The sequence below is a fragment of the Callionymus lyra genome, chromosome 18 (assembly GCF_982586985.1).
Source record: "Callionymus lyra chromosome 18, fCalLyr1.hap1.1, whole genome shotgun sequence".
Taxonomy (NCBI): domain Eukaryota; kingdom Metazoa; phylum Chordata; class Actinopteri; order Syngnathiformes; family Callionymidae; genus Callionymus; species Callionymus lyra.
This window is the reverse complement of record NC_141835.1, coordinates 18,360,608-18,383,048: the sequence shown is the minus strand read 5'-3', so window position 1 is coordinate 18,383,048 and position 22,441 is coordinate 18,360,608. Positions and strand designations below refer to the sequence as shown.

The window sequence follows — 22,441 nt, the reverse complement described above, 5'->3', positions numbered from 1 at the left end:
CTTGCCTGCAGTTAATACAAAACTATGAGAATTCTGTTCTCTAGTAGAAGAACTCACATTTCCCCGATCCTTAAAACTCTTCACTGGCTACCAGTTTCTTTCAGGACCAATCTTAAAATTCTGGTTCTTACTTACAGATCTATTCATGGTCAGGCTCCTCCTTACATCACTGATCTGATCCAGACTTACACCCCAGCTCGGGCTCTGAGGTCTGTGGATCAGAATCTACTGATGGTTCCTGAACATACTTCCGGACCAGAGGAGAGAAATCCTTCCAGGCTGTTGCTCCTAAGCTTAGGAACGATCTTCCTCTCCCTCTGTGTTTGATGATCAACTGACTCTTTCAAGAAACATCTTAAGACGTTTTTATTTGTGCAGGCTTTTCCCTGATTTTCTGGAAGTCCTGTCTTACGTCTTGGCCTTTTCGAGTTTTTAAATTTGTAGGTTTGTTTGAATGTATTGTTGTTTGATTGTTCAAGCGCTTTGTGACCCTGGTCTAAAAAGGCACTTCACTTACTGAGGAGTCAATAAAGTAGAAGATAAGAGCTGGGAGCAGACAGTGCCCCGAGCATCATGGACACAGATGTGGTGAAATAATGACGAGAAAGAAGATTGACGAGCGCTTTCAACAGCTGCAGCCACCAAAAGATAATATCGAATCATCTTCTTGGCTCTCTTTTATGTGAAAGTTGTGCTTCGAATGTAAGTAAAACAAAACTATTTTCACGTTTCATATTTAGCTTGTTTGGCGAGACTTCCTTTTGGGTCATAACCTCTTGAAATGTAAAAATGTGTCTAAATTGTGATGTAAATTACAGATTGCATTTTTTCATTTATTGTAGATATAAATACAATTTTTAAGTCATTCTTATCAAAACATGGATGACTTGGTCATTCCTCAAAAGTCCAACATAGAATTATCAAATAAATTGATCAGATTTTCATGGATTTTCTTACTAGTATACCCTTGAAAATGTATCATCTATTACAGTCGTCTAGTTCATGCAACAACCTGTAAAGCGTTCATGTTCTTGCTATTACAAAGACATGGTTTGTTTGAATGACAGAACAGGGAGACATCATCCAAATTATTGCTGTAAACAAGCAAGTTCTGAAATAATATGATTCATTTAAATTTGAATTAAGCTTGACTTGCTTAAAACTCTGACACAAATCACAGACCAGAACTATTCTAAATTCAAGTTGTTGGGTTTTTTTCAACTCTAATCTAAAGTAAAGCACATTTTTAATCCTTAACTTGCTAGTTTAGGAGGTCTGAACCTCCAAGAAAGTCTAACACCCCTGTAACACCTCTATCTTTGCATGTTTTATGCCATCTGTGTCTTAAGGGAAGGCCCATGTCTACTGAAACTTGTGCTAAGAGTGTGAGTGTGTTGCTGACCCGCGGGTTGGCAATGGGATCCTCATCAAGGTCTTGTACGTCCTCAGCTCTTTGTGCAGCTCCAGGAAATGTTTCTCCTTCCGCTTCACCACCCAGGTGAACTCTCCGTGCTTTAACTCGATCTTGAAGACGGCAGGCATCGACTGCGGACACGCGGAGAAGCGGAAAATTGTTGAAATTGTCATTTTTTTTAAGCCTCAAGATATATTTCTCACAACAGCTTACCTTGTTAACGCTGCGCTGCTGAGACTGATTGAAGCGATCCTGTGCCGTGTTGAACCTCTCCACCTCCAGGATCCGTGCCGTGATGGGAACAGTAGGAAGGTAGATCGTGGCGGCGGCCTCCTTGAAGCCCACCGTGTGGTACACGGCCGAGAACGGGATACGATTGCCTCCTGGGATAGACGGAGGCGTTTACTAAACACATGTAGGTGGACAACAGGCTGGTTTTCAGAGAGACCGAGAGACAGAACTAACATTTCCTGAAACTAAACATTTAAATAATTACCCCCATTATGAGGAATTAACTAACCTCTGCAAATCACATGCCTTTTTACACCATTACACAATGAAGTTAAGTTTGTTTTCTCATTATTCCAATCCTGAAATGGACCAGACACAGGAACATTGGAACTAAAACAGCAACAGATGAAATGAAATGACTGTGTGTGGCAGCATCCTCACTGATAATCGTTTGTTTAATCAGAATCCAAATAATTGAACTACCTTATCGAACTTTTTATGCACAATAGAAGTGTTTCCAACAGTGACTAGCTTGTGTGCTACTAGTCAAGCACGAGATGAAGCTAAGATACATTTTTGAACCAATGTTAAACAACGGATAACATTTTAATATCGGTTTAATGTAAGTAAGTAAGTAAGTAAGTCATTTTTATTTGTATAGCGCTTTTCCAGACCAGGTTTACAAAGCGCTTGAACAATCAAAACAATATTCAATAAAGTATATATTTTAAAGATAAAGATAAAACTGATAACACAACAGGAGTTCCAGAAAATCAAGGAAAAGCCTGAACAAATAGAAACGTCTTAAGATGTTTCTTAAAGGAGTCAGTAGACTCCATTTACCGAACGTGGCTTGGTTACTACCCATGTGACTACCAAACATTTCCAAGATGCAGTAATCGGGTTTTCCTATCGTCTGGAATCTCAGCGAACGAGAGGTTATGAGAGTGAAGCCCATCATGACGTGATAATTTACATATTTGGGGCGAATTCCATGAAACCTTAATGCTTAAAATAGTGTTTTCAGTGGGCGGAACTTAGGCAAATTTTCTAATGTAAATATTTCAATAAAAAGAGAGTTTTGTACAAACAGACACATACTGATGAGTACGATAGAGGTCCAACATCTATTTAAAAGACACTTAACTCAACACATTTGTTGCCCTTAAATGGCAGTGACCCTGAGACGGAATTACACGATGCAACAAAATGTTGCACTTATGGATCATGGAGGCAGTACTGGAGTCTATTTAATGTTTTCACTGTTGCAGTTATAACAGTGGGAGGAGCTAAACATACAGTAGCTATATCAAATCTTCCTCAGTGCTGCTTTAATATTCTTATTCTAAAAATGCATCAATATTCCTTGATTCCTAGAAAAGTACTTATACCTTGAGACTTCATTTAAGTTTTAATATTTCGATTGGCATCATTTTAAACGGTCTAGACTCATGTAGTTAATTATGAACTTCAAACCTCCCATTCGGGGAGTCTCGGGAAACAGTACTTTCAAAATGACATATCAGGACTTTCAGATGTAATACTTGCAGTATCATGAATCTGTGTAATAATAATACACTTCAACACACCTGAACTGTTCAGCTCATAGTCCGTCTCTTCTCCTTCCTCTATGTCCAGATCCCGAGTATCAAGGCTCTCCACGAGGTCGGCCATGTTGTCCTGTGTTCCGTGGTTCTCTAGTGCAACGGCGTCGGGAACTTCAGAGTTCACCAGATTGAGGTTGCTGGTCGTGGGCTGAGCCTTACCCAGCATTCTTAGCAGATCCCACCCTGAGCAGGGCGTACCTGGAGGAGAGGAAAAGGTTGAAAACGCTGCTAGTAAGAGGGCTACCTTAGATGTAAGAGCCCAAAGGTGGTCCCGTGGATGGCTTCCTACAGTAGGTTCATCAGACCCAAAGATAAGCAAACACTAACGCAATCACACAAGTTCATATAGAGGACGTTCACTCAGACTCGAGTCAGTTAATACTTAACTAACCAACTGGCTGGAATTCTGTCAATACAGAAAACTAACTAAAACCCACGTCTGTCTTTTCATGAACGGCTGGGTGGAAATTAAAGAATACATTTTTAATAAAAAAAGATAATAACCTGGAAATACTTGAGAAAAAGGTTCTTACATTTTTCCAAGGGTGATTGGGGGGTGAAAACAGAAAAATATTTTTGAAACATTAAAAAAAATGATAAGCTTCCTGACAAGATCAAGGCTAAACCATTTTTGTTATGGGAGTAACATCGCGATGTATCCACAGACCACGCAGAGTCCAGGTCTGGCCTGAAATAGTTTATTTACTTGACAGCTGCCATGACATCATCACACACTTTGCTTCTTGTGCAATGTTGACTTGGTCTTCACCCAAAATTGATCAATGACTTTGACAATAATCCCATTGTAGCCTTGAAAAATGTAAATCAATGACATGATAACGATTGAATAATGTTCAACCAAACATCCACCGAGATCCAACCTTTTCTAGCTCAACATGCTTAGTAAGTAATGTTTATTTGTAAAGCATCTTTCTAGACCAGGGTCACAAAGTGCTTGAACAATCAAAAACAATAAACAGTTAAAATGTATACTTTAAAAGATCAAGACACATAAGACAAACATAGGAGTTCCAGAAAATCTGGGAAAAGTCTGCACAAATAAAAATGTTTCTTGAAGGAGTCAGTAGATCATCAAACACAGAGGGAGAGAAAGATTGTTCCAAAGCTTAGGAGCAACAGCCTGGAAGGATTTCTCTCCTCTGGTCCTGAACTGTGTGCGAGGAACCATCAGTAGATTCTGATCCACAGACCTCAGAGCCCGAGCTGGGGTGTAAGTCTGGATAAGATCAGTGATGTAAGGAGGAGCCTGACCATGAATAGTTCTGAAAGTAGGAACCAGATTTTTTTTAATTGATCCTGAAAGAAACTGGCAGCCAAGTAAAGAGTTTTAAGGATCGGGGAAATGTGAGTTCTTCTACTAGAGCAGGTCAGAATTCCCGCTGAAGAGTTTTGTATTATAAGAAACAAAACCGGGGAAAATATTTTAAATGGAGAATGCAAAAGCCATGTAATGTAGTTTTAAATATTCTACTGCCCGTTTAACATGCTTCAATAAACTTAAAAGGATGCTAGCAATGTTCTTAGATCAATGGTGACATATTCCAAGCTGATAAAGGCTAAACAAAGGGCGAAAATTAGTTTAAAAGGCTGTGACTTCGCTCAGATATCTTTGTCCAAAATGACACCCTTAAAAACATACAAATACCTCCACGTCTGCTGTTTACACTGGAAGCACCTGCGATATTTACCCTAGTACTTCGACACTGTTTCATGAAGCTTCATCAGCCCATTACTAAGTTACAGAACAGTATGGAAGTATCTAGATGTTTTTCATTGTCTTTTTTAAAGGAAGACGATGACAACAGAGTTCTAGATGCTTTATTAAAATGTACGTACATTTTTGCAAATAACTATAAAAAGTTACAGATTATTCTGAAAATAATCCCAACTCTTAGTCAACATGAGGGTTAGTAGAAAACGAGAGATATTTGGATTTGCCGTGAACTATCTGGGCCCCCTCTTTAATTCCCAGAACATTTGAGTAATGATCCGCCTACTCTCTATACCAATTTGGCAGCAGCCATCTGGCGTAATTATTACAATTACATTTTTTTGCATGTAAAAAAAAACATTAAACATGAATTTAAGAATCTCTTCAGACAGTGATTCTCTGCACTCTCACGGCATCAAAACTTGCCTGACAAAACTTACAAACAAATCTATACCGACAGATAATAACTTCATTTACCTGGTGTTACCACTACTTTGTGTTTTATTCAAATTATTTTCACCCGCTGTTCCAATGAGCTCATGGCTATCAACGATATTTCAAAAATCCTAAAAAGTTCTTGAATAAACGATGTAAATGTAAGTACATAGCTTCGAGAGAAGCCTACGATCTCTTGATATACTCTTACCAACTATGGGCCTTAAAAGATAAAACACTAAAAAGAAAAATGTAAAACTGGAAGGGTTTGGCAAATAAAACCACTAACAGAAAAAGTGAGCACACAGTGAGGTAAACGGAACGAAGGCATAAATCAGGAAGTTGTCGAATGCCAAAGTTTCCAACATACGGCAAAAACAGTAGTACAGATCGTTCCTCTCAAAAAAAGCACACAGGCACACAATTTAGAGCACTTGGAAAAATGACACCATCTTTATTGTTGTTTAAACAAAAGTGTACTTGCTTATATTGTTGTCACTTTTTTTTTCAACAGACAATACAGGCAGGTTAAATGCAGGATATTCCAGAAACGACTGACTGTAAGTATCTCCAAATTGATCAACTTGATGAATCTGATAATAACTAGTGATGGTCTGATGAAGCTTCATGAAGCAGTGTCAAGTTGTTTAGAGGTCAGTAGGTGGCGCCATCAGTTTAAAAATGATGTGATGTTTCATTAGAACAGTCAAAACAAAGGAAAATAGTGCAGAGACCACCATCTAGTGGACTCTGAAAATTATTTATTTATTTATCTTAACAATCACAAATAAATACATTTTACTGTATACTGAATTATTGTATTAGAGAAAAAATGCATAAAAAAATTCAATAATCGTTCAGGCCTACACTTGATGTGATTTTTACCCAATACTATAGTTCTCCATTTACGTTGTCTATATATTCATATGTAATTTTGAAAAATAATCATTGCCATCCTGAAAACCTGTGATTGAAGAAAGTCACAATGTTGGGTGTTCAGGATCCAGATGGTAATGCAGAAAAACTGAAAAAACTCAGTGAAATCTGTTGACAACTGTTTGAGTTAAATTCCTAGTTTCTAGACTCTAAAATCGTTCTCAGTATTGATCTTCAACGATAAACATCTGTAGTTGATTATGGTTATTCATGAAATAAAGGTTAATGAGTAAGAAGGAAGTTGTTGTAAATTACTATAACTAGGAAAAATTGCTTAAATGATCAAATATGCATGTATTTTTGTTTTAAATTTTCTCAAGAGCCTTTAAGCACTTGAGTCAAACGTACTAAAGCATCCTGTACTATTGATGTTCCCATACACACAGACCCTGTTACAGTTACTTCTTAATAACTTGGAATGCTTATTCTACATTTAAAACCTACTCATGAATAGATTACTCATATTCATTCTTCATGTTCAGCTGTGCTGACACTTTCAATTAAGTGGAACTGACATTATTGCTTCTTGAGATTAATCTGTCATCTATTGTTGTGGGTCACTTTTCTGACTCACTCCATTAAGATTTATTTGACTATTTCCGGAGTAATCTTTAACCCGACTTGAGACACATGAATCATCCATTACAGCCACAACATGAACATGAAAAGACTCAACACCGCCTTCCCTTTTTTTCCGGGATCGAGATGTGTTTTGTTTGAGAAAATATCAATGCACCGATATATATCGCGATGTTTGTTTTTATGACACTGTATTGATAGTCTACAGTACTGTACCTTTTTTTTCTACTTATTTTTATTTCAAATCATATTTTATTTTTATCATAAATTGTATAACCATAAAATAATTATAGTTTTATTTTTTATTTTTTTACATTTTTGTGTTGCAATTTAACTTCCGGCCACTAAATGACAGCAGTCTTTACGTCCTCCACAGCTGAAGGAACAATGAAATCCCGCGAGATCCCAGCCATGACTGAGGACGAGAGGATACAGTCGATTTCAGCAGCTTTTAAAGCTGATGTTTAGACATATTTTGGTTTCAAAACAAATTAAATCAGCTCAGAAGAGTCATGTGGTCTCTAAATTCTGCAACACCAGAGTCAAGTATTCGACAATACTACAAATGTTACTACAGTATCACAATATATTGTATCGTTGCCCCTTTATCATGGTGCAGATCATTTCGCCAGATTCTTGCCAATACACAAGACTATTTGTTTGTCTGCGACAGAAAAATATCTCTACTCGTGGTCGTTCTTGGCAAATCCGGAAATTCAAAACATTAATTCAACTCTTGTGTTGTCTCGGGGTCAAGGTGAACGACCTCCTTGGCTTCAATAAATACATATGCAGCGGTGGAGGTCGTTCGCCTTGACCCGGAGACAACACAGGGGTTGTAGAGAACTTGAAAGTCCTCTTGAATAACGACAGATTCCAGTAAATAAACTCTACGAGTTATTAAACTGCTGCAGCCTGAAGGTTAGTCTCCCTCGGCACTTCCTCACACAAAATACCTCATAAAAACCACAATAGTTTGTGCGTCAGTCATGCGAAGTAGTCGCAGCTTTTGTGTACAGGTGGGGGTAAAGGTAGGGTTTAAGTCGTAGAGAGAATCCACCTGGGAATACTAGTGCATTTTAAGAACAGGTTCAGGAGGTTCAAGAAAGGAAGAAAGCTACATTTAACACAACTGGCTCAACATATGGGAAAATATGACTGTGATGATTCATTCCTCAATTGCGAGGTGTCCTTGAACACAGCACGGTTGTTGTTCTATAGAGAAATTAAGTTAAAAAAAAAGATAGGTTTACTCGATTTACCATGTGTCTGTAGTACAGAGTCAAACTATTTTGTCTAAAAAATGTTGTTCATTTTTACTCTAAATGGCTAAGATTACACAGAAATATAAGTGCGATGTAAGAGAAGGAAATTCAAAGTGAGCACATCTTTCACTCGAGCATTCCTCAAAACACTAAAGCAGCTGGGATGTTTGGCTACTGGCCGATCCGGAGTCCCTAATGTTTCGTACAATGGTTGGACATTGTGAACGCAGACCATTGGTTTGTTTTCTTTACATAATAAGAGGGGGGAATATCCTTCTTTGTGCCTCCCGGGAAGCCACACAAACACGTTCGGGAACCACAACGCCGAAATATGATGTTTCAGGATAAGAACAAGTCATATTGTGAGTGACATACACAATGGTGTAAGGATTTGACCTTCTTATTTTTCACTGTGAAAGGTGACACCAGCGTGACCCCGGACTAAAACACACCCTCACTCATGAAACGTAGGCGATCCAGCCTCTGTGAAGCGTCAAAGAGTTTCAAAAAAGGACGTCCAAGTAGAAAATAGTTGAGCTGGAAGCCGGTAAACATCACATCCAGGCATGTGCTCAACAGTAAACATGGGCATGATCCGACACGACCACAGAGAGTCACTAGAAGCAGCGACTTCCCTAAAGTCGAGTCGCTGCGCGGCTCTGATCTTTTAAAGATTATTTCAGGGTCCCAAGCCCACTTCTGTGGATTTTCTTTTGTGGATTACATCCATAGTTGTTCCTAATGACAGTAGGAAGAAGACTTAGCTAGAAAATATTTTAAAAAATACTTGTAATTGTAGTGTACATACAAGGCTACACTCCTTTCCATTGTTGCTGTACACAACTTTAGATATTTTTATTAATCCTGGATCTATTTTTGACGTTTCTTTTTCATCAAACCCAATATATTTACTTTACATAATGTACGTTTTTGATGATTTTACAGTCTTTGTGGATGATCTGAATCGTGTTAAAGATAAAGTTTGCTTATCGTGAACATGCTTGGAAAGACAATACCAGAAGAAATCTGAATTAAATCGGTCTAAAAATAAATTATTAAAAATAATGCCATTATTAGAAATGGGAATTGAAATTGTTTTTTTTTTAGTATCATTGTGATATAAACTTAACTTGAAGTCACTACTTAAACGGAACAGATAAAAGGGGGGAATAAAATCTTGGGCGGGGAAAAAAAAGGAAAGATAAGAGATAAGAACTGTTTTTAATTATACATGGGATCAGAATTTATTTTGGAACGACCTTCTCGTTGCAAACTGTGGAAAACTCCCGAGTCTGAAGGAAAAAACAATCTTGCCAGAGGTTTCTCTGCCAATCATGACTCAGAGGAAGCCTCACATTTATGCACACACACTCACAAGTGTGACTTAAATGTTGTTTTTACTCTATTCAAGCGAATGCTCTACTTCCTGTCCTGTTGTCATGACGATTGTGTGAAAGCCGATGTGTGTAATTAGTGTAATGTGTGTAATTAGTGACGATACACAATTTACTGAAAATAAACCACGATTGAGTCGCTCTTAGAATGACGTAGTAGATGTTGGTTTGACTTTTAAATTATAAACTTTTGCTACTGGTCTTTCTACCACGTTATCGATGAGGATGACAAAATAAAAGTGTACTTGTATTCTCTAACTAAAGAATGATTCAATATAGTTTATCTAACGTACTAGAAAGAAAGTAGTACTGGATCACATGAGAAACATTTCTTGATGTGTATAATATAATTTATTGTTTGTTTTATTGCCCATTACGGCCAACAAACATGGAACTAGACAAAGAAGGAAGGTTATAAACTTGACCTGGTTTATTTCCCTTAGATGAAAAACTAGACTTCTGTTGTTGCTCTCGACTTTTTCTCCTGAGGCTCGTATCCTCAGACTTAGACGGTAAATCCGGGTGATAAGTGGAGTGGCTGCTTCACCCCCACAGCTGTGATCTGCTGCTGAACCATTAAAAACATCAACGCGTTCATTTTAATCGTTCGGCTTCAGCACGTTGTAGTGAGTCGCCTCCATTCATCCAACGCCTGTACTGTCAATATTTACAATTTATTCAATCGATTACTCTTTGATCCCATTCAAAAAACAATGTCCCGTCTTGCTGATTCTGACGCCTCAGACTTTAAACTCTAGTCTGTTCGTGACTTCCCTTTCTTTATCTTTCACAACAGCAACAAGAAACGTCCTCCTGGTGGAGATAATAAACCCGCAGGAGCTGGTGTTCTGGAGCTCAGAGCTCGACTGCTGAGACCCGTCGGGTGGATCATGAACCGATGAGCAAACAGTCGTGATGCGTGTTGCCTAAGGGAAGAGTCGTGCCATTTGTTTGAGCCTGGAGATCTTTGAGAATGTTTTTTGTTTTTTTTACTATTTATGAACTTTACTGATGAAGGTTAGGATTTATAAAGTTCATGTCAGGTTAAATCTTCACACTCCATTTAAGGCTCTTATCAGCCCTCTTCTTAATATTTACAGTTAAAAAAAAAACAAGTTTCGATATTTATTTATTGTACTGCCTCTAACAGGATACTTGTATACATAGAGATGGGTACAAATGTGATAAATAGTAGCTTAAAGTGCACCATATACTTTCTAATTATTATCTGATTCAAAATTGTCATTTTGCTATTAGCAATTAACCACGGCTAATGCAACATGAACATGTTTTCTTTATTTTAAGATTACGACTGAAGCAGAGAGGTAAGAAATTACAGCCAACTATACTACTGCATACTTTAGCAAAAATGTGTATACTTAAAGTTTATTTTATCAAGTATAAGGTTTGTATACTAAGAAATATGAACTTTTATTGTACTAAAAGTATACTAATTTGATACTTCTTGGCACTAAATTGGAACAGTTTTAAGTTTACAGAAGTATACTTTTTCAAGTAGACTTCTATATGCGTCTATAGATTAGTACTGTATAGGCAAAGTAGACCCTTTACACTACCTGCTATGTATATACTTCATACTATCAAGAGCACACTGTTCTGTATACTTCCAGTGCACTTTATATGTTTTTCTAGTGATTGTTTTATATTTTGGTTGAGCATTTGTTTGTGAAAACTTGATTTTTTCTTTTTATTGTTGTTACATTTTCCTTTTTCCTTGTGACTTCATTGTTTTAGTTAACGCGTTATTTATCTGATGTTCTGTTATTTAAGTTAATAAACGTTTTACTCACGTCTTTGGAAGTATTTGTCGTATTTATGGCATCACAAAGTATCGGATATCTCCCAGTGTTTTGAGATCAAGTTTGTAATCGTGGTATCGTGAGAACTCTAGTTATAAACTTAAAGTATATGAATTGTTGACCACTTTATTTAGCGGTTCTTTTGCGTTCGGCTGCATCTACAGCCACTGCTCCACCACAGGGCCCATGTTAACCACCATGTAATGGAGTCAACCGGAGCGACCCGAGTACAGCTGTGTACTACCTCTGTGAGATGTTCAACAATGAGGTAGAACCATGGGCAGCTGACGTGGATGATACACAATGATGTCCCGGCATCTGCAGACAACATGGTGCCGTCCTCCTCGTGGCACAGATGGTACCAATGGAGAGAAGATGGACGGAGGAAGAGCGAGAGAGAGGGAGTGAAGCAGGGAGGTCTGTGACACCTCTCGTCTCTGCCCACACTAAAGCTGCCTATTATCTAATCCTTCACGCCGGTCGGAGAAGGCGAAGTCTTCGTCATTGTTGACGCCAGGGAACACAAGCTGTCATTGTGCCGAGCGGGTGGAGAGCGAGGGAGCTGCTTCTTTTCTGCCAACTCAAGCCTGAGCTGGGAAGTGACCGAAGGGCTGCTGCTGCTCGGAGAAGGTGACTCGACAAATCACCGACGGGACGTCAAGACCGAGGGAAGACGCCGTCTTGACAGCAGCTGTGTGGCGGCGGATCCGATGACTCTGCATTTTTTTGTTTGCGTTTTCATCTCGCTAATTCTTTGTTGTCTCATTACACTAAAAGCAGCCTCTCTCTACTCGCTGTCACGCCAAGTACTTCACTCAGAGTAAACATTTCCAGACTAATCATAAGGGGTGTGAGAGAAAACAAAAAAATACATCTATTTTTTATTTATTATTATGATGATGTATCGATATTATTCAATAGCACTGTACATTTATATTATTCTCCCATTTTTTTTGGGGGGGGGGGCTTTCAAATTATTTTTATTGTATTTAGTTCAATATAGTGAGTGTTAAATAAAATAATCCTATTTTTAATACACGATTAACATTCAAATATTCAATGCGTTTGTTCATTTTTGTAAGTAAGTAGTTTATGTTGCAGTTAAACTCCCGGCCGCTAGATGGCCGCAGTCGTTACATCCGCCACAGCTAAAGGGACAATTAAATCCTCAGGTCTAAGCAATGGCTGAGGACGAGAGGATACAGTCGATTCTGGCAGCTTTTAAAGCTGATCAGTTTGGTCAGTTTTGGTTTCAAAACAAATTAAAGCAGTTAGGATTTCGTCAAGAGTCATGCGGTCTGTAAATTCTGCAACAGCGGAGTCAAGTACTTAGATAATACTACAAATATATCCTTTTCCTATAATATCACAATATAATCAGAATATATTGTAGTGTTGACCCTGTATTGTCAAACCTTTCATACCGTTTGAATATTCTTTCCAATACACACCACTTCAGATCACGTCAAAAAGTCTCTGTAATAAGAAATTTTATTTTGATTGTATTATTGTTATTCATTAGAATACTGTACTCATTACATACTGATGTTATAGATAAAGATCAAGTTAAATATAACATTATAACACTTTATATATTCATATATTATTCTATAAAAATGTTTACCCCATTTGTTTTTGTCCTTTTTATTTGTCCTTTTTTGCCCCTCAAAATAATTTCTGTAAATACTGAAAAAAAATATCTGGAAATAATGTGTTTCTAGCAGATTTTTCTTTTAAAAAAGATAAATAAAATACAACAATTGTCGTATGTTGGGATTTCTTTTGCCAACTCTTTGCTCTGTTATCTTTGCTTGACGAGCCTCACGCCAGTCACTGCGTAAATATATGACTTACGCTAATTTAACTGAAGCTTCCGAGCTACGAAGCAAGAATAACTTCCTGTACATGTTGTAGGTATATGACCAACTGTTGGTTTAAGTAATGTCACAAGACTACTGTACATGACACATGACATCAGTTAGCAAATACTCCACCTCTTGGTGAATTGTCGCCTCAATGTAGTTGTGGGCATTTCCTTAGGGGCCACATTACATAATGTGGGTAAATATAAGGGGCCATCAAGCCAAAACAAAAAAGGTGCGATGAAAAAGAAAAGGGTGGGGGAACCTAAAGGAACCCTATGTAACATTGTGACCTATTCTGTAATGGTTGGTTTAAATTTCATGAAGTAAAATTCTCTTGCTATTATTTTAACGATGACCTTCACTACGTAACTTTGTCTAGATGACCTGCCTGGAGAGTCTGTGCGTGTCATTTGACCAACAAACCGATTAACAGAAGTGGGTTGGAGATAGTAGATATTTTATCAAATTAACCAGGAAGATGAAACTAGGAACTGACCAAGCAAAATTCCCCATTATCTCCACAATTTATTAGCGTTATCTGGCAACAACGCAACAGAGAATCGACACCCTATTTATATTACTTTTTGCTCCATTAAGTCACGATGAAATGTTAGATCTCAAACGGATTTTAAGAAAGGCTTCATTGTCAAAATTCCAAAACTACATTACAAACAAAACTATCAGATATATATTTGAAAGGTAACAAACAAAAGTAAAGGTAAAAGGTCAGTGAAGTTAATCGGTGGTTGCGTAACCAAAACCTAAATATGAAAACTTCTTATCAGGTCCTCCACCTAGCACGCACGCACGCACACACACACACGTACACACAGAGCCTGCAGGCGAATCATGTTGTTGCCGTTGGCGAGCAGAAAAGCTCTGAGGTCATGTTTCCTCTTTGTCGGTGCAGACACCAAACCGCCTGGAGCTGAGGACTCAAACAAGAGGGAAGGTGTCTGGATAGATGAGCTGTCAACAAGTGAGTTGAGAACTGCTTCAGCAAAACCTTTTTTTAAATGGTAAATGGCTTTACCATTTAAATTACTTTTAATTATATAGTGTTTTTTAATGCTTTTTCAGGAGCCGAGTTACACAAACTGATGGGAGTAGGCTGCAACGCAGCGTGCCAGTTTAACCATCACAAGCAATCAGGATAAAGTCTTGTCCTGCTCAGGTACAAAACACTACGATCTCATCCAGAGCTGGGATTGAACCTGCAACTTTCCAGGCCACAAGCAAAGCACTCTGAGCTATGGTGTCACCCAAAAGAAATTGTATTCCAAGAATCATGAGACATTTTTTTTAAATATTTGTCGCTTTAATCACACAAATCCTACATGTTTTAACTTGAAAAATGTGGTCAAATTGTAACTTACAAAGTAAAGCAGGTTTTTGGAAAAAAACTTAAGTTGCTTATGTCCAATGATTTAAGAAAACTAAAGCAATATTTTAGTGATCGTAAACACAATGCTTATTCAATCGTATTGATTATTTCTTAAATTAAAAAAAGTTTTTTTTAATTAAAAACACGTTTAAAATGTAAAAAAGCTACTTTGTCATGTCACGTGACATGACACAAAATAATACTACAAATGCATATTGAGATATTAAAAATATTGTTAATGAAAATAATATATGTAATAATAATAAATACAAAAAAATATTTTGGGAGTCATTATAGGAAAAAAATATTTATGTCATGTTTTGTGTTTCTGTTGTGTTATGGTAAGGCTTTGTTCTTTTACATTATAAAAAATAAATACATTAAATAGTATAGACTAATATTGGTTAAAGTATATGAATTTATATTAATGTCATCTTAAATAATAGCCTGAATATACTTATTTTCTTATCAATTTATTACTTTTTTACTCATAGATTTAAAAACCCAAAAATATCACTTCAAGGATTCAACTAAATATAATAATATGAGATCACTTGACAAATAACTGATCCAGGAGAATATATTCAAACAATAAAAAGGTTTCATTCAGAGCAGCAACACTGCAGCTGTAAAAAACTTTGTGTGAACACGTACCGTTACACAACAGCGTTACACACTCCTGCAGCTGATCTTCACACACCTTTTCTCAAACATCTCAACACCAGAAAAAACGACAGAAAACACACATGTCCTGACAATGTGACCCATCCTGACACAGCAGAACTTTTCCATCGGAACCGGTGAGAAGATCTCAGTGACAGTCCGAAGGAACCTCACAGATCCACGGACACAAATAGACCCAAGGGTGGGCGTCACCAACCTGCTTTCTCCGTGGACCCCACATGTTGCCCACTGACGAGATTCCACTGAAGCGTTGGGTCTGGACGGCAGTGAGACAGAACCGGTTCCGCTGGTGTTGGTAAAACAGTGGCGGTAAAAAAAAAGGAGAAAGTCGTCCAACTCCTAAGTAAAGGAGGGATCTGTGCAACTGTACACCAATCGCGACAGGAGGCTCCACCTCCCCACATACTTCCCATTGGAGAGGCAGGGGGACGGGGAACTGTGGGAGGAGTGGGAGGAGACCCACGCAGATCCCTCCTCTCCCCTCTGCACTTCACTCCCGCACGTTCTGCGCAGTCACGAGAAGATATGGAGAGGGATCAGGATTGAAGGCATGACAAAGATGAGAGAAGTGCCATAATGAGATGATAAAAAAGGCAAAAGGATAAACTGAAAATATTCATCTTAACACCTTAAAATATGTTAATATATATCTCGTCTTTTATCTTGTATTTTCAATGTGGTTGAACAGAGTACTACTGACACTTGTTGCCCATTAACCCCATTTGCTGTGGAAAACACGCAATATTCAGGGAATTCGTTTTTAAACATGAATAAAAGTTCATTCATTCATCATTCATTGACAACCGCTTTATCCCGGGGTCGCGGGGAGACTGGAGCCTATCCCAGAGTCATAGGGCGAGAGGCAGGGGACACCTTGGACAGGACGCCAGTCTGTCGCAGGGCACACAAAGACAGACAACCATTCACACACACACTCATACCTATGGACAATTTCACAAAGTTTTCAATTAACCTCTGTATGTTTTTGGACTGTGGGAGGAAACCGGAATACCCGGAGTAAACGCACGTAACACAGGGATAAGTGTTTTTAATATATTTTTTAAACGCCATATTTTAAATAGTAATCATGCCCTTCAAAACTAGGTTATTTCTGGAGTCTATTAGCAAATATACTGCAATTGAACGATTAATTTTTATATCATTATAAAGCAGCATTATGGAACATTTTGTCTTATTTGAGGTTGTTTAGGAAGAGGTTTAGAATAATGGACTGGCAGTAATAAGTTAATGCAAAGACAAAAGGAAAGTGAACATTTTAATCTTAATACCTTAAAGAATCTTAAGGTCTACTTGTCTTACTTATCTTATATCTTGTACTTATATCTTAACTTACTTATATCTTAAAATGGTTTAAATAAAAAATGTGTATATTGTATAAAAGTTTGACTTTGACTCACACATGTTGCTGATCTGAATTTCGTAATATAAACAAAAATGTAAACCTACACTTCTGTGCCGATATTTTTATTCCTGATACTGTATCGATATTCAATAGCAACTGTATTGATATTTTAAAAAGGAAAAATAAACAAAATAATTTCAATTCCAATAGAGTGTGTTTGAAAGACAATCAGTCGACGTTTTAACTTACAATTAACACTCAAATATTCACAGCATTTATTCATTTGTGTGGTGCTATTAAATCTCTGGCCACTAGTTAGCGACATACGTATTTTCCTCGGTGCCAAAGTAACAACAAAACCAGAGAAATGGCAGCAATCAGTGAAAAAGAAAAGATACACCAGACTGTTAATGAATTTCATTGTTAATATAAGTTTACAAGTTTATTTTTTGTTATTATTTTAAGAAGCACTTTCCTACAAGCACTTTCACGTTTAATTAGAGAAAGTATTTGCTTATTTCTCTGTTGTAAAAGCCAGAAAAAGTGTCGCAAAATATCGTATTGTCACACATTTAAGTGTTGAAATGTTTTCAAAATTCATCCCTTTTGAATTTGTAGCTTTTTAAATTCAGTACTTTTAAATAAAATAAAGATGTTGGTATAATAGAGCCACTCGAACTTCCAGCCAATCATGCGATGCATACACAATCACATGACGACGTAGAAGTACTGTGCGTCACTTTTGTCCAGACAATGCCAAATATTATTTTCTTTGCTTTACATGACGTGAAATTTTGATTGAAAATTAAAAAAATGTAACTTTCAGGAGTGATGTCCTTGAGCATCAATGTCAAAAACAAAAGCTACTCGCTTGGTTTCTACTCAAATAAATCACCTTATACCGTAAAATAATCTGCATTTTAGAGTTTACGTTTGATTGACTTAATTGTAGAAAGATTAATAACTTATAATAAAATCTTAAAAGTTATTTTTATTTGAGTGTATGATTTAATTAAAAAAGCCGCAACTAGATAAGAAGGTTGTAACTCAAGAATGATATTATTTATATCTTTTTTTATTTGAATCACAACGTTACTTTTTCTTCTAATACACACGTTAGCTGATAAGTGTATTTCCTAAAGTTCTGCTCGGAAAAATTCTAACGATTGCAGCAGAGAACCGACAACTGATGAAGAAGGAGAGGTTATGCTTTTGTGCCACAGGGAATACTTGTCACGAAATAATTTTCACAGAACACTCTACTAATATCAACATAGAAAATATCAAATACTTGGACAAACTACAAACCATAAAACACTAGAGAAAATCAAAAAGGTCAAAAATAGTGTAAAAAAAAAATCGAATGATCTAATTCTGAATATAGAATTTAGCAACAAATGATGGAAACATACACACAAAAACCTTGTTGAACACAAATGTGTTTCACGACACCGGCATAACAAAGTGATTTTCTCTGTTTATTCAACATAAACTGTGTTAACGTACAACACTGAGTGAAGTTCAAACATGATTTGCACGTGAAAACACTGTCAGTATCTGCAGTCGTCCCTTCGTTCTTATTCTGATTGTTGTGGAATATAAAATCCTAATTTGTTTAAAAAAGATCTGGGAGTGACAAATGTAACATTAAAATTATCACGACATTTATTGTTTCATACATTTACACAAAACAGTCTAAATTTCACATCGAAAACACAGTTTTCCAGATTAAATGACAAACATAAATAATATATATATTCATATTACTTTGACGGGAATATAAGGAGGTGCAACAAGATATCAATATGCTTGCTACAATTTTCAAAAATAACCCAAAGTTTTAAAATATCGAATTATTGTTATTTATCTTGTATTTAAGCCTTGACAAGAGGAATTCTTTGGAAGGAAAAAAAATATATATAGCTATACTTTAAGATTGTTTGTAGCGGAAACTAAAATGCTAACATGCTACACAGCGGGAAACACTAGGTAAATATCGCGAGTACTCCCAGTCTACAGTCTACATAATAGAGGACCATTTGTAACCGTCAATTAACTTACATTTCTGCCTCAAAAAAACACAGATTACTGAATATAATATATGATGAATATAATCCAAACCTTTTTGTCGACATGAGTAGAAAATGAACCATAAAAAGTTAATTCCGTGTTTTGCTTGTGTACTCATCTGGGTGCATTTATTGTAACTTTTGCGCTCTATAAATATAAATTACTTACTTTCTTACTTACTTTTAAGGGAAAGTTACTTTTATACTTTTATTTGCCTAATTCGTGTGGCGGGGTAACTACTGAAATATTCCTCTGCTGCCCTCATGCGGTTAGACGGACGTACAGCACCAAGCAAGTGCACTTGAATATTTCAGACTTTAACCTGCACCACACCCTTGAAATACACACCAGAGAAAACTGAACTCTCACAAAATAGCTATTACAATTAAATCTAATATACACGTATCAAGTTAAAACAATTGATAAAACAAAAATGATTTGTTTTTTCCAGAATAAAACAGATAGTTGAACACAACAATCACAGCTTTCCAGCTCCAGGTGAGTAACATCGTGAATCCATGTAAATGTTTTGAATTCCCGGCGTCTAAATAAAGAAATAAAACATAAATAAACCTACCAAGAGAGATGAAAAGTGTCTCCTCTCCCGACAGACGTCTTCTGTGTCTCCTTCCTTGTCCACGTCTCTGCTCTACCTTCCTGTATTTGTTTTACTCTCCCTCCCTCGACCTCGCCATACAGCACTGAAATATCCAAGCAAACAGTGCAAAGGGCACAAGATAAAAAAAACTTTAAAGGCTGAAGATTCCACCCTAACTTTGATAAGAGAAATATATGACCGTGATAGTCGATGGGATGTGGCTGATTCGTCTCCTGGAAACTATCGGTTGTTTTCTTAGTTGTCAGGTGAACAAATTAACGTGTCACCTGTACAAACTCATAAAGTGGAAGATTTACAAACACAAATCGGACACTAAGAACACACTGGTCATGTTTGTTTAATCGGGTGTAAAGTGTGATTTAAGAGTTTGTTTAATGAGCTTGTGAAGTATCAGGGCCAAGTTGGTACATCTTTAACAACTTTAACTGTTTAAGTGTTTGAGTATATGTCATTATACGTGGCCTTCTCATAGTAGATTAATGGACTATACAACATTTTGTCTTCAAGGTAAGAGGCTTTCAGTTTAAACAATTATACAGGGACATCCTATGGTAGTGAAACTAATAGCCAAGTAAAGTAATTGGTGTGTTTGATGAGAGAAAAACAAAAATAAACTAAGGATATATTGAGCTTCTAAGAACAATTTAGCAATGAGATTAGATCAGATTATACTTCCTCTTGGTAAAAATATATTTGATTAGGCCTGTGAATTAGTGTGCTTAAAAATTAAGTTTGGAACACTTGACCTAAGAATTCTGTTTTATTAAAGCTTCATTTTCTAGTAACACTTTGATGTAGAACTGTGATTTGACCTCTGACCCTGTGTGCAGATCCTAACTTTGACCAGCGAAAAAAAGGCTTATAATATTATTTTCGTCTTTTTCATTGTGGTTGACTTATTTTTCCAGCCTGAAATCCAGATGTGCAACCATAAGTGACACCTTAACATTGGACTCTGTGATGTCATCGAGATGTTAGATAGCAAGAAAAATGATGGTCAAATCTATGTGTTGAATCTAATGATCTACTGTTTACCATAAATTGAGTTATAAGGGGGATGATGACTATGGAACCACCGGAAGAGTATGTCCAGTATTACAGCTACTTTTAGTGAAGGGCTGATGAAGCTTCATGAAACAGTGTCATGTTGTTTAGACGTCAGTAGGTGGCGCCATCAGTTTAAAAAAAATGTCATGTTTCAATAGAACAGTAAAAATAAAGGAAAATAGTTCAGAGACCGCCATCTAGTGGACTCTGAAAGTAATGACACCGCTTCATGAAGCTTCATCAGACCATCACTAGCTACTATTATCCAATTATACTGGTATACACACACACACACATACACATGCATAAGCACACACACATACACGTGTGTGAACTATTTGGTCAATTTACAACCTCTCTGTGAATAATGTACATTTAATGGATCCCTTAAGATTCGATTTTATCGGATTCAAATACAATAATTCTTAATTCAGTTCCCCCCTATCTTGAACACAAACATTCCACGTTACTGCTTATCTACATTCATACAATTTAACAAAAAGCAACAATGTAGTAACCTATTAAGCTACAGCTACAGCTACAGCTACAGCTACAGCTACTAATACTAATAATTATAATTATTAATTAATTATAATAATTATAATAATTAAGTGAAACACATTTTAGACATCAAAATGGAGAATGGGCCATTTATTGTCATTGCATCAAGCATCAAATAAATTGTTGTGAAAGCCTAAATATTAAAATGCACAAAACATATATATATATATATATATATATATATATATATATATATATATATATATATATATATATATATATGTATATATATATGATAAAAGCTACATTAATAAATATAAATAACTAATAAACACTACACAATCCCTCTAAAACACAGACATATCTTTATTTATACTTCGATCCCACTGTATAATGTTGTGTCAGGATTTCTTTGTGGGGGGCTGGTTTCGTGTTGACATGAGAACCGTGACAGCACATACTTGATGGATCTACTGACTCTTTCAAGAAACATCTCAACACATTTTTATTCCTGCAGGCTTTTCCTTGATTCTCTGAGACTCCTGTGTTTGTCTCGGTGTTGTTTGAACCTTTTAACACATATTTTATTGAATATTGTTTCGATTATTTAAGCGCTTTGTGACCCTGGTCTGGAAAAGAGCTTTAAAAATATAAATGACTTCATTTAAGAAAACAATTGATGAGTTTTTCATTCATGTCATGTGTTTGTATTTTCCGGAGTTCCCAGTGCTTTGATCACTTTATGTGCTCGGAATGATAAGTTGAATATTACAACGCAACACTATTTACCCTCTTGTAACCCCTCGTGTTGATTTGATCGTCACTCTCTGATCTGAACACCCGCAGGGGGCGTTTCAGCGCCGCGCTCTGGTCAGCCTGAGCACGCACTTTTACGCACAGACGCTCACAGACAGTGGATGGAGAGGACGCTCTGGACAATCCCACCACCTTAGTTGTTTTGTTTTTTATTAGCTTGACGATGCTGAGAAAACGTCGATCCTACTTTGTTTTTGTGACTTTGATCAAAGTGTCGAGGCTCCGTCATGTGGTCCTGGTGGTGACGTTGGCGGTTGTTTATCCGCTGCTGTTTTGATTCTGGACACCAGAACCGAGGGGGGGTGAGGATTGTGGCTTCAGGGAGACAACAAGTGATGGATGGATGGACCACAGAAAACAACACTGGATGCGAGGAGAAGATTTATGTTTTCCATCCTTTTTGATCTGGACCTCACAAAGACGCGTTTAATGCGCGCTGGCACAGCAACAATATGGATTTGATCCAAGAATATATTCATCCTTTTTAATTGTGAGTGAGGTGGAAATATTTTAATTCATGGTGAGGGGTTTAAAAACAAAAGGAACACTTGTGCGTAAAAGCCATATGTGCGCATCCACTGGACGGATTCTCCAGAAGCTCTGAGGCGATATGCAGAACCGGACTGACTTCAGCCTCGCGGGCCAGGTTCGGCCACTCGAGTAAACCCAGCGGGACAGC

At 36.9% G+C, this 22,441-nt stretch overlaps 1 protein-coding gene across 1 annotated transcript in view; it reads right to left on the bottom strand.

Moving 5' to 3' along the window:
• The window catches only part of pld1a (phospholipase D1a), a 37,679-nt gene extending 22,005 nt beyond the window's left edge, over positions 1–15,674 (bottom strand). The window contains exons 1-4 of the mRNA XM_087780387.1: positions 15,543–15,674; positions 3,235–3,450; positions 1,628–1,797; positions 1,403–1,545 (exon numbers count right to left, since the gene is read on the bottom strand). Of these exons, the coding sequence (XP_087636513.1) occupies positions 1,403–1,545; positions 1,628–1,797; positions 3,235–3,418 (497 nt within the window). The 5' untranslated portion in view covers positions 3,419–3,450; positions 15,543–15,674. The remainder of the gene's footprint in view (positions 1–1,402; positions 1,546–1,627; positions 1,798–3,234; positions 3,451–15,542) is intronic.
• Positions 15,675–22,441: the final 6,767 nt, after the last annotated feature.